Consider the following 12,946-nt stretch of genomic DNA (forward strand, 5'->3'; position numbering starts at 1 on the left):
TTGTACTCCAAATTTCTTTATCTCCTGTTTTCGTAATAAAATGCTGTAACCAAATTTCATCTCTATTTAATAGTAGCATGGCTTCCGCGATCATGAGTTCCTCGCTTCTAATTTTTTTTTTTTAATATAATAGAATAATGTCACAGTTTTAAGCCACTTTTGACATAATTGGCCTTCTTTTACGTAACTTCCCTACTATAAGAGATTTTTTTCTTTTAAGCAGAAGTGCACAACTTACGGTAATGCCAATATCAGACGCATTTTTCGATGTTTTCCTTTCTCGACTTAGCAGTTAGGTTTGTTTCCATGACCTCTATCTTTGAGGCAGTAGGACATAATTACAAATGGAAATTTCTGGGTTGTTTGAAGAGAGTGACCACATATAAAGATATATTACACGTATATATCAATATTCTAGTGATTTTTAGTTCGTCTTCGCTAACTAGACTGATAGTCAACATATCTGACAGAATAGGTATTTACAAAAAGTTAAAGGATATAATTTGGGTATGAGTGTATAATAATTTCAAATTATACACATTATGGTTTGAGAAAATTATTTTGAGAAATGAGCAGAGGAATGTTTAAATTACTTATACACTTCGAAAGTTAAAGGTATTAAGGATAGTATGAAGCATGTTATTGAAATCAGGCATCATACTTTACCATACGGCATCATACTAAAGAAAATTTATCACCTTATTTACAGCAAAATAATTCTTACTTGAATGTCTAACTTCATGCAATTTCAAACTATTTCCTTGTGAAAAGGATTTACCACAGTGATTACAGTTGTATCGCATTTCTTTGTTATGTATCACTGAATGCTTTCGCAGGTATTCTTTAACAGCAAATGATTTACCACACTCATCACAAGAATATGTTTTCCTTTCTACATGAATTAATAAATGACGTTGCAAATTGCATTTCAGATTAAACGATTTATCACATTCACGACATTTATATGCTTTTGTAGTTGAGTGTGTTAATAGATGCATTCTTATCCCATGTCTATTTTTAAATGATTTACCGCATTCATTACAAGTATGTGAACTTTGGTCTGTGTGCAGTAACACATGGGATTTCAGTATTCTTCTCGTTTTAAAGGATTTACCACATTCACTACAAGAATACTGCTTCTGACCATCGTTTACAAGTGAATGATTTACAAGAGTAACATTTCGATTTGAGAAGTCACTGCATGCACTATAACTGTAGAGTTTTTCAGAAGTATTTGGTATTGGAAGTTTCAAGATTGCCAATTCGCCAGTAAAAGATGTATCACATTCGGCTCGTTTTTGAATGAAAGATTCTCTATATTCAGTGCATGTGTATGACTTCTCACTAGCACTTGTTGACACATGACGTACCACATCACCAGATAGAATAACAGATTCTTTACATTGATCATAAGTGATTACCTCTTCGGGAAAGTTAAACTGATTACATGCGTTCTGTGCTCCCTGCACCCTTGGCAGCATTTGTAATAGGTACCCAGATGTCTCGGATTCTTCTATTTTGAATTTATTGTCACAGATATTTGAATATCTAAGAGAATCTTCTATAGTAGAATCCAAATCAACCAGACTTTCATTTGACTTAGTGGTCGAAGGACAAGATAAATTGTTCGAATATCCATATTTAATGCTAGCTGTTGGCAGGTCATCGTTCTGATTGAGAACTGACCAATCTACTGGCTCTCCTTTTACAAAAATTTCTTCTCTTCGACAATCTTTCTCAGGTTCGCCTAAAATTACTTCTTTTTCCATTCAGTAATCCTCTGTTCCTATTTTCACATAAACAACGAAACGTGTGACTGGTAGATCAATTGTACTTTTTTAAAATTTTTATTTCTTTCTATCATATCAAAAACATTTTTTTCATTTTTCAGTGTTTTCTAAAAATATTTTCTTCAATATACACCTGGAAGGAGAGAAAATATCTTATTCAAACTTCACAAAAAAGCCAACATTTTCCTTTCTTTTTTATTTCAGATATGTTTAGTACTCATGGGAATGCAAAATCAAAACTGAAATTAGACATAAAGAATAAAAAAAAATACAGCTTTCTTACAACGCTGGCTAGAATATGTATAATAAAAATAAACTACAAAAGTAATGGTTTCGCAAGTATAGCACTTCCTTCCTCAGACTACACTCTACAACTAAAATCAGAAATAATAAAATTATATACAATAAAAAAAGATCATTAGTCCTTTCCACCAATCAGTAATCACTACTCATTAAATGTTTACCTCTCTTCCGGGGCGAGCGTAACTGCCTTTCACCTGGCAAAATTGATGAGTAACAACATAGCAAACAACTATGAACTGATAATAGCCGTAAAGAGCTTTCTAACAATAAAATTCGTGAAAATAAGACGTTGGAAACACCTGCTTGAAATAAAGAGCTACACAAAATCAAAAATTATAAAGCTTCTGACATCCAAAAAGCATTAATAAAATGCAGAAAACACATGCAAATAATGAAAACATAAAAACAAGTAAATAACTAACTAACTAAATAAATAAATAAAGATATATAAAAGAATACATAAATCAAATAAACATTATAGTGTCCTTATATTTTACCCCTCTTCTTTTTCAAAATGTCCTCCCACTCTTCATTAATACTATAACCACTATTCCAGTTATAGCTTTATCGGCTACATCTTCTATCCTCTTAGCTTCTTTCCACTTCCTAACCAGTTGCCTCCACTCATACTCCACTACCGTTACTCCTTTCCAGTTCACTTCATGGCCGTTTCACTGGCGTGCTTGAAAATAGCATTAGTCTCTCTCTTCAATCGGACATCACCTTATTGTTGCTTTAAACGTTCTTGCATCCTCTTCTTGGTTTCCCTATATACAGCATATCGCCCATCCCAAATGGCACTTCATATATAACCCCTCTTTTGCACGAATCCTCTGACGCTCTCATCATCTTTTCTCTAATGATATCCAGTATCTTCATTCCGCCCTTCCTGAAGTCTTAATACCTTCCCTCCTTAGAATTCTTTCGACCTTCTCTGTGATCACCCCTGCACTTTCAATGCCATGCCATCCTTCTTGTCCTCTTCTTTCTCGCTTTTCTTCCTTCTCTTTTTCCTGTCTTCGTCACCGTAACCATTCCCTTTCAGCTGTTCCCATAGTCTTTCATTATCTTTCTCCTTTTGAACTTCCGCCACATTTATCATTCTAATCCTCTCCCATATTCCTAATGTAATTCAGCTTTGTTCCCTCATGAACATCACTTCTCCTACTGCAGTATGCGCCTGCTGCACAGTCATTTTGGAATCACGACGTTACAAAATTGCCTTCCCTTGTCCTGGTTACTTTCATATCTAAAAAATTTATCACACCCTCTTGTTCTATTTCCCTCTCTAGATATGAAAGTAAGAAGATTTATATATTCTTATATATATATATATATATAGTTATGTACTTATTTTTATGTTTCAAGCAGGTGTTTCTGAGGTCTTGTTTTCACGAATTTTACTGTTAGAAAGCTGTTTCCGACTATTATCAGTTCATAGTTAATTGTTACGTTGTTACTCATCAATTTTGCCAGGTGAAGGCAGTTACTCTCGCGCCCAGAGGGGAGGTAGTGCTTTTAAAAGAAAAGTAAACATTTAATGAGTAGTGATTACTGATTGGTGGAAAGAACTAATGATTTCCTTTCTTTATTGTATATAATTTTATTATTTCTGATTTTAGTTGTAGAGTGTAGTCTGAGGAAGGAAGTGCTATACTTGCGAAACCATTACTTTTCTAGTTTATTTTTTATAATAAATATTCTAGCCAGCCTTGTAAGAAAGCTGTGTTCTTTATTCAAGATGGACACAAGGCATATTGTCATAATAGACATAAGGACTGAAAAAAATAAGATTAATTGTTACGTAGAATACAATATTCAATAAAGGATGCTTTCAGATATACTGTTTGAGGCCTACTCCATGCTTTCATTGATTGTCTTGGTACTAACTACTTCTACGGAGAGTGTAGGACAAAATCCAAGGAACATTATCATGTGAGTAGTGCCTGTGAAAACACTAATTAAATTTGTAAGTTTGTTTCTTTCTTTAATTATCATGCATTCTAAAGTTTTATCTGTAATTCTTCAATTTATTCCGGTGGGAGGCAAGGAGAAAAAAAAAAAAAAAACCTTCTCAGCATTCTAACATTACGATATACGTATTTTGATCTTGATAGGTACATTTGAATTACATTTTTATAAAAGAAATCACAACACTAAAAAAGAGGCTTCTATATGCTATCTCATGAGAATGAAAATCCAATATAATTTAGATAAAAACAAATTTACTTCATTACCTTCAAAGTATTTACATCAGTTACACTTGCCGAAATAATTGATAACATATACATTTTCATATTTCGATTTTATAGATATTGCATTATTAAATTTACATACGTTATTACATTATTTAAAAAAACACACAAGTCATACAACACTCCAAAAAAGGCTTTTATATGCTTATTACATGTATAATATAAATAAAATGAAAATACATAGTTTTACAACTTATTGTACAACTCAATTACATACCACATACGCTTCAATCTAAATGTATACAACGTGATGCACTTTTCAGAAAATCACTTACACTTAGTTTATTGCCAATTAGTCTAATGCACAAATTCTGAATTCTTCTTTGAAAATGAACTGTTGACATTTTACCCTTTTCTTTGGTGGTTCGCCAAATTTTGCCTGCTCTATCACTGTGGCTGCTAGAACTTGATCCTTCCTGATATCTTGGATTGCACTCCACATGGATGGATGCTTATGTCCAATCAATCGCTGAAAGTCGTTGTTCCATGCTTCACAGAAGTTATTTGTCCCTGACACACCCTGTACTGTCTGCTCATGAACATTCCATACAGCTGGCGTGTATGGTGCTGGTACTCTCCTAATGCTCAGTCGGCTATTATTATTCGGCTGCTGAGTTGGACGAAAAGTTCCCCTCACATAAGTTTTACCAAAATAATCTACCAATTCTGCTAACTCTGTTGGTGCACTGTCCACTATATATTTCAGACCACTTTCAACTTGGTTCTCCGGTAGAAATGCTAAGCACGAAACCCTTCCACTATATATACGCACTGGTTCTTCTTCCAGGTATGACATGTACTCCGGTGCAATATCTTGAGAATACTGCCAAAAATTAGAAAATGATAAACAATAATTAAGAGTTACCGAAGCTTTCAAAAACTAACGAACAAATTACCCAAACTTAGGAAAAATGACAAAAGAATGGCCTAAAATAAGAAAAATATGATCCTCCTACATTTCCTATCATCAAATTTCCTAATAAATACTATTACTATTTACTTACAATGCATGACAATTAAGGAAAGAAACAAACGTACAATTTAATTAGGGTGATCACAGGCACTACTCACATGATAATGTTCATTGGATTTTATTCGCTTTGATTTTTTCCGCCTTGCCAGAACTTAACTTGGATTTTGTCCGCGACCCTTCTGCGGATTGTATAGCTGAGAAATGAATGTAATTCAGAGAAGGCGTATCATAAAGTTATTTAAAACTGATCATCATTAAAAACAGTTAAAAAGTTTAACCCTTATCCGGGCAACCGGGGCCTCCCAGGCCCAGTAGCTTCATTTTCTAAAATTTCTCAATAACCATACATACGGTGTATTTCGAAGACATAAAATACTGAATTCTTTTATCTTTCGTCGAAGTTAAAATCATGAACATATCGAGTTGGTAAAGTTTTTTTTTTTTTTTTTTAAATTTGAAAATCTTTTCCTGACGTAACCGGGCAACCGGGGCCTAGGAGGCCCCGTATAACTTTAGTGAAATTCTTGTTAAATATTAGATCAAATTGTCACATAATTATATATTGAACACGTGGCTATTGCAACCTTTAGTCGGAACAGTATGCGGCAACAGACATTGAATTTTGAGTGTTGTGCACTTAAAATATATACTGGGCCTGACAGGCTGCGGTTGCCCGTTTACGTTACAAAAATGTCTGGACCGGATTTGCTATTCTGTTTGGTCGGCTTACAAAAGCGTGACACGAAGTTTCGCTACTTGACAAAAATATATACCGGTACATTCTACACTAGTCCGAACAGTAAGTGACAACAGGCATTGATTTTGTGTATTCTGCACTTAAAATGTATACTGGGCCTCACAGGCCCCGGTTGCCCGTTTACGTTACAAAAATGTCTTGCCCGGATAAGGGTTAAAGACCTGAAAGCCGAAAATAAAGGTCAAACATTTTGCAGCCGACTTCTTGATTAGCCTTCACTGCATCAATAATTAATAGAAACACTAAGAGCACTCAGGTTCTATATGTGAATTCCAGGATCGATAGTTTTGTATAACAAATCGACTACTTATTTAAACGAAAAATAGACGTGTAAAATTTTACAATTGGACAAGGAAAGTAATTGTTACAAAAAGCACAAGAATTTACATTTATTTCTACCCACTCTTATTATCGAAACTGTTACGTAAAACCTAGAGATCTCATGAAATGTATACATCAGTATCTTGTTGAAACACGAAAGAGTGTACTTCAATTGGCAAGCTCCAATATTTGTTACCAAGTGTAATACTGTAAAACGGGAAATATATGTAGTTGTTCAGTAGCTTTAATGCCACAAGAATACTAAAAATTAGTCGAAAATGTATATTTACTCTTGTCTTAAATACCTTCAGCGCAAGTATGGATCCAAACGCTATTTGTAATGGCTTTAGGGAATTAGTGACCAGATACAAGAGCTGTTTTGAAAAACATGAAACACTATTATGAATTTGATTCCCATTCTTTCTTTTGTAGAAAAAACAATACTTTGTCCAAGAATAGAAACAATCCTCCGACTTTTCCAAGTTATTAGAAATTTGAAACAGTCCATTTTGTCAAAGGTGTTACATTTTATTTTCAGCATTATGGTTACGGTCTTTTCACATATTTAGTTTTCTCCGCATTTATATTTAGACATATGTTCTTGCAGGCGTTTATTGTAACTTTGCTTCTCTTTCTATCATCCTTATATCTCCGATAGTATTGACATGATTTAGCTAAGCCATAACCTGGCAAGTGTCAATCAGATCTAGGTTTTGGTTATTTTTAATTCCCCTTATAGCGGATTCCGGAAATATACTTTCAATAATAGTGACAAGGTATTTCTCCTTATAACTAATTATATACCTGAAAGCTTTTAGTTAGAAATATATTTCTCTAAGACCTTACTTCAGTTTTCATTTAAACACAACCTAATTAACCTAACTACATTTGTCGGCATACCAAATTCGGCAACACAGATATCCTCTACACTGCAGTATTCCGAATTTTCCGGAGTTGGTATTTCTATTTAGTGTTCCTTTCTTGCCTGAACATAGATCTATTCAAAGCCTTTCTGTTATTAGATACTGCTTATTTTCCTTTAAAAACGAAAATTTCTCTTTCATACCCGCTGCTACCAGGTAATGCTCAATATCATGAACATCGGAATTGATATTGAGTTTAGGGTCCTATTGAGCAGCGAGCCTATATGATATGTGGACTATGAATCACATGGAATCCAGGGAAAAACCGGAATCTTCGTTGCTGAAAGAGCATAACTACGGCGAAAGCGCAAAGCCTCGTAACTCACAAAACCAAACTTTCCAGGAGAGCGATAAAGCCGTTTTATTTTCAATTTTCTCTACTTGGAAACATTGTTATAATTTGAGATAATACTGTAAAAGGTTAATAGACTATTACCTCCAATTATAACATTGTTTCCAAGTAGAAGAAAATTGAAAACAAAGCGGTTTTATTGCGACCCTGAAAAGTTTGGTTTAGATGGGTTACGGCGTTTTGCACTTTCGGCGTCGATAATCTATTTAAACAACTGAATGCGATCATGCTGACTATCTTTTCTTTACGAAACCCTAGTTTTGGAGATGGTAAGAATGAAAGACACTTTTACGCCGAAATAAAATATCTCCAATAATAACAAAACATTCCAATAAGTTTCGTATACAATATTCGATTTAGTGTGTCATAACCTTCGATGCATCATCGATGCAAATTACTTCTGAGGATCCCCAATCAAGATCCTCCAGTCTTCCTTTTAAGCATTTGTTGATGGATTATATATCCATTTTTAGAAAAGTTATAAAAAATGAAAAAAATGACATTAATTGTAGTTTCTTGAAAACCACAACGTTACTACTATTGACAGGGATCAAAATTAGTCGAAAAGTAAATTTATTCCATCTTATGAAAACACGCTAATGATAACTTCTATAAATCTCTAATTTCCGTAAGACAGTGTGCATGCTATTTCTCAGAAATTCAACCAGGCTTACTGCTTATGATTTCTATTGATCAAAGTTGAAAGAATAAACTCTCAATCACTTAGATGTCATGCTTGAAAGTAATTTTCCTCTTTCTTTTTTTATCATGCATCAAAATTTGTGCTGGTTTGGGAATATTTTCTTACTTGAGATTGGTTAAGATGACGTAAATATGAAATTCAGAAATAAACTATTTCCGTTCCTCCTACCTAATGCATAGCATAAGTAGCGATATTGAAGCTTAACTTAGGTTCGATAACTTCATTCTGTCCCTCTATAAACCTTACATTCCACGGCCAAATTGTGAAATTTAATGTGCACTGTCAGTGTATGACTGTTAGTACATAATTCAAGTATTAAGGTATTTTTTTGTAATTAACTCCGTTATAAAGAAAGCAGACCACGTACCAGGCTTCATGTTTTTAGCTCTCGCTATGATAGATGCGTGGTCGTATTAACATCAGATTACTGAGGATTTGGTGGCCTTTATGTGCAAATAAGATATGCGTGTCGCTCTCTTAATAAGTAACCACAGACATACGTCAAACAGTTATACACTTTTGCTGCAATATAGATTACAATGCCGGAAATGGTGAAAATATAACGATCACATTATATATATATATATATATTGCAGAATAACCTGAAAAATTTCACTAGTTACTTTCCTTTCTGAGTCTTTTATTTAATGCATATTATAAGGAAATCAATAAAGCAATAAGGTATTTCTTAAATCGATGCAGATTAAAAATATAGGCGTAATTTTTTTCAAAGGGAAAGATTATATACGCAATTTACAAATGATAACTAGCTTAATATTTAAGGATTTTTTTTTTTTTTTCGTTTTACGTTTGTGCCTAAATTGTAAATAATGTAACGGAGAAACAGTATTAAAAGTGCTCTTCCTTACAAGGCAATTTTACTTAAGATTAAGCATGCAGAAAAGTTTTGAGGTACGTAGGTCACTATCTATTATGTATCAATTTGTACGTGGCGCATAAACCGATTGTGAATAGTGCTTGCCTCTGCGTCCTGATACTGTTTGGTATTGCTTCTCTGGTAGTCCACCTCCCACTGGATCTCCAAATTAACCATCTCTTATAAGTGTACTTAGATAAACCTAGTAAAATGAGCAGTAGGTACTGAAATAATCGTTCTGCTAACACATTAGTGTGTATTTACATTAAAAGTCAGTACTCTTTTGGGAAAGAGAATAAAGATTAGAATTTATATCAAAATTAGTTCTTTAGTGGACCCAACATTCTTCATTTCTGTGAATACTTGGAAATTTTCTGTCAAATTAACCATCATTATGTTTATCACTGTGCAAACTCTTTCAATTTAGTAAAACACTCTCATTCACCCGTAATGCATTTCCCACAATAACAAAAATCATATGGTATTAGAAGTGAATTTTCAAATGAAAGAAGTACATATTACCTGAATGCATGTATGTTTCCCTAAACTGGGATAACACAGATAACCTTTGATCCTAAAGTACTTTACTTATTTATTTTTTATTTCATTTCCCGCCTTAAGAACTGTGTTCATGGGTTCGTCAAGATATACAATATTACAATTAATAATACAAATATTATACGTTCAAAATATATAGATCAGACTGAAGGTATTCTTCTAAATTATAGAAAACATGTTTATGTAATAAACTCTTAGGGTATCTTTTAAACTGTATTTGTGTGACACAATTCGGTAATTTATTCTAAAATTATATTCGAATGTTGTATAACAAATTTTGAGATTTTGTTAAACGGAAAATTTTATATATCAATATGATTGGTTGAATACTCAAAAATTGTTCACTTCAGAAGATTTTGAAACATCAGGAGTGTTAAATGTTTAACAGAGTGCACCTGATAAACCTACTCTTTTAGTATTTAGTTTCACTGAAAATGGTGCAAGTTTAAAGTTCATCACATTTTACAATATTTACAGATAAATTTGAACACAGTACGTAGAAAGAGAAAAATATAACGAACCTATTTTTGCAGGAGACTGATTTAAATATTATGTAGCATATCTATATTTTATGTTTGGTAGTGTAGGATTACTCGTGTAAATTCATTACACCTGAAATACGGTAGTTAAGATAAGTCAGTTAATACCAAAGCCGACTGTACCAGATATCATTTTATGACAGTATGATATTTCTGAATTGTATGCAAAATCTGTATTTTATGTTACTAGTGTGAGACCATTACAAGTCCTGATGCTGATTAATAGTATCTGTCATAAAAAGTAAATTTACAGTTGCAGTGAGTGCATACAAATGAGGATTACGTATAATATTAAATTCCAATTTCGAGGAATTTTTCACAATGTAGGACCAGTATTTTACATTTAGAAATATGGTGAAGAATAATGAAACGATTAGAAGGGATACTAGGACTAAATTGATAAGTGCATACCAAAGATGACTATGTAATATAATGATTTCCACTGGCGAAGAATTTCTACATTCGGGAAGTCTGCGTTTTCTGTTTACAAGTATAGAGAGACAAGTGTGAAAGTACTACTGCTGCTCTTACCTATGTGATTCTGTGTGATATCAAATGTTTTAAGCACCACTTTATTTATTATTTATGTGCATACCCTGGCACTGACCCATCCGATCCCTGCTGTGCTACTCCTCTAACCCAATTAACTAGCACTTTTAGCGTCCACTCGCTTTTATGGGAGTCTTAATATCAAAAAGAAGTCCTCGCAAAGAGAATTGGCACCAATATATGCAACTTCTACTTAGTGAAACAATTTCGCTAATATCTTTAAATATCTGGACAGGTTATGTTTGGAATTGTCCATTACCATGGCCCCTTCATCTAAACAGTAACCCTGGTATTACTTCGACGTATGCTCAAACATTTGCGCAGAGATTTGTACTATGCGTAGAAACATAAATACAAGTATTAGCCTATCCTACCAACCAACCTAATACATTCTACTTATTTAACCTAACCTTCCCTACCATATTATCCGCAACAACAATCATGCTGCACGACAGTGAAGGATTTAGGGCTAGGGCATTCTCATTACACCCGTTTACACACTCTCGCTCACGAGCTAGCATCCTACGAGCGCACATCCGCGCAAGCCCATCAACTTTACCCTGCCCTGACTTCGTTCGATCTAGACAGGTTGGCTTGTGTTTATTGCACTATACTCTTTATGGTGTATCTCTGGAGACTGAACTCATAAGCAAATTGGAAAGAAACGGTTGGGGTGAAGTTTTGTAGCAACACAAATGTTTTAAACAATTACTATACGTAACACGAACAAGATGGTTAAAAAGAAATAAATTCGCGATCCGCCTTCCGAACTTCAGATAATTATTACTTGGTTACCTAATCTTTTACAGATGGCATCCCCGAACTACATCCACATGAACCTGTTTAACGTTGTATTACTATTTATTTGTTGTTATTTTAATATATTTTATCTTTAATTACTACTTTCATATCCATCGTTCAAATATTGCTAAATAAGTTACATTTTTTTTTTTTTTTTTTTCATTTTCATGTTTCCTTTGCCCTTCACTAAATACATATTCATCTTGTATTACATTACTGCGTAAAATTAGTACCTTAGCAGTACAGATAATTTAGAAATGAGAAAAACAATGTATTTTTACCTTCTCGTGTTCCCAACAAACACTATTAAAACAACCTACTACACTTCAATGTAAATTAACTTCTACAGGGGGTAACGGTCAAGGCCTTAATCAAATACATGTTCAGGGGACATCGAATAGTCCAAAACATACAAAAATGTTCCATCCAGTTCTAGATTGCCACTTAAGCGATATATAATCCTCATGAGAAATAATTCTTAGTAGAAAATGAAATCTCTCTTAGTCTCCTTCATAAACTGTTTCTGAAACAAGGAAAAATGCTGCCAGGTCTGAATGTTAAAAAGTAGTGTATTGTGCTCCAAAAATAGGGATTAGAACTGTTTGTAGTCCAACCATTAAAGTAAATTATTTTGAAGCTATACACTTTTGCCATATATATATATATATATATATATATATATATATATATATATATATATATATATATATATACAGTGGCGTATTTAGGGGGTGGCTTCCGGGCTTAAGCCCTCCCCGAAATCTGACTTAGTATAGTAAAGTAAATGAAATATCTTGCAGAATTTTCACATTTCCAGGCAAAGTTCCCCCGAAAGTTAGCAAAGCCCCTCCCGAAACAAAATCGTAAATACGCCACTGTATATATATATATATATATATATATATATATATATATATATATATATGTATATATACTGTTCCATAATTCGTGTAATTTTCTACAGCACTGGGAGAAGATGAAGTTTTCATACTATTAATGTAAAATTTGGCACTCATATTGAGAAATATCTGAATTTTTCGAATTTCCAAAGGAAATAAGAGAAAATTGCTGTTTAGCCCCCCTTTTAGCGATGTAAACACGAAAGTTCATTTTCCTTATCGGAGATTCGATGTTACATTTTGGAAGCATGAAATGAAATCTTTGAGTTTTACGTCCCACGGTTATGCCGTTTAGGCTAAAGGAGACAGTGATGATGAGAGATGAGTGAAACGGGAGAACTCCGAG

The 12,946-nt window shown here is 33.4% G+C and overlaps 1 protein-coding gene across 2 annotated transcripts; it reads right to left on the reverse strand.

The window, feature by feature from the left end:
• Window positions 1-370: 370 nt before the first annotated feature.
• On the reverse strand, window positions 371-12,215 carry LOC145689093 (uncharacterized). Of its 2 annotated transcripts, none has more exons than XM_081763221.1 (2): window positions 11,983-12,204; window positions 371-1,923 (listed from the first exon to the last, which is right to left on the reverse strand). In XM_081763221.1, the coding sequence occupies exon 2, from the start codon at window positions 1,767-1,769 to the stop codon at window positions 681-683; it is 1,089 nt and encodes a 362-aa protein (XP_081619347.1). In that variant the 5' UTR covers window positions 1,770-1,923; window positions 11,983-12,204; the 3' UTR covers window positions 371-680. The 2 variants fall into 2 exon arrangements, with proteins under 2 accessions (XP_081619347.1, XP_081619348.1); XM_081763222.1 differs by lacking the exon at window positions 371-1,923 and adding an exon at window positions 4,329-5,171 and having other exon boundaries at window positions 11,983-12,215.
• Window positions 12,216-12,946: the final 731 nt, after the last annotated feature.

This window comes from Thermobia domestica, chromosome 7, assembly GCF_964235325.1.
Source record: "Thermobia domestica chromosome 7, izTheDome1.hap1.1, whole genome shotgun sequence".
Lineage (NCBI taxonomy): Eukaryota > Metazoa > Arthropoda > Insecta > Zygentoma > Lepismatidae > Thermobia > Thermobia domestica.

Coding starts and splice junctions, on each gene's coding strand:
- LOC145689093 (XM_081763221.1), bottom strand. CDS start 1,769: ATGGAAAAAGAAGTAATTTTAGGCGAACCTGAGAAAGATTGTCGAAGA.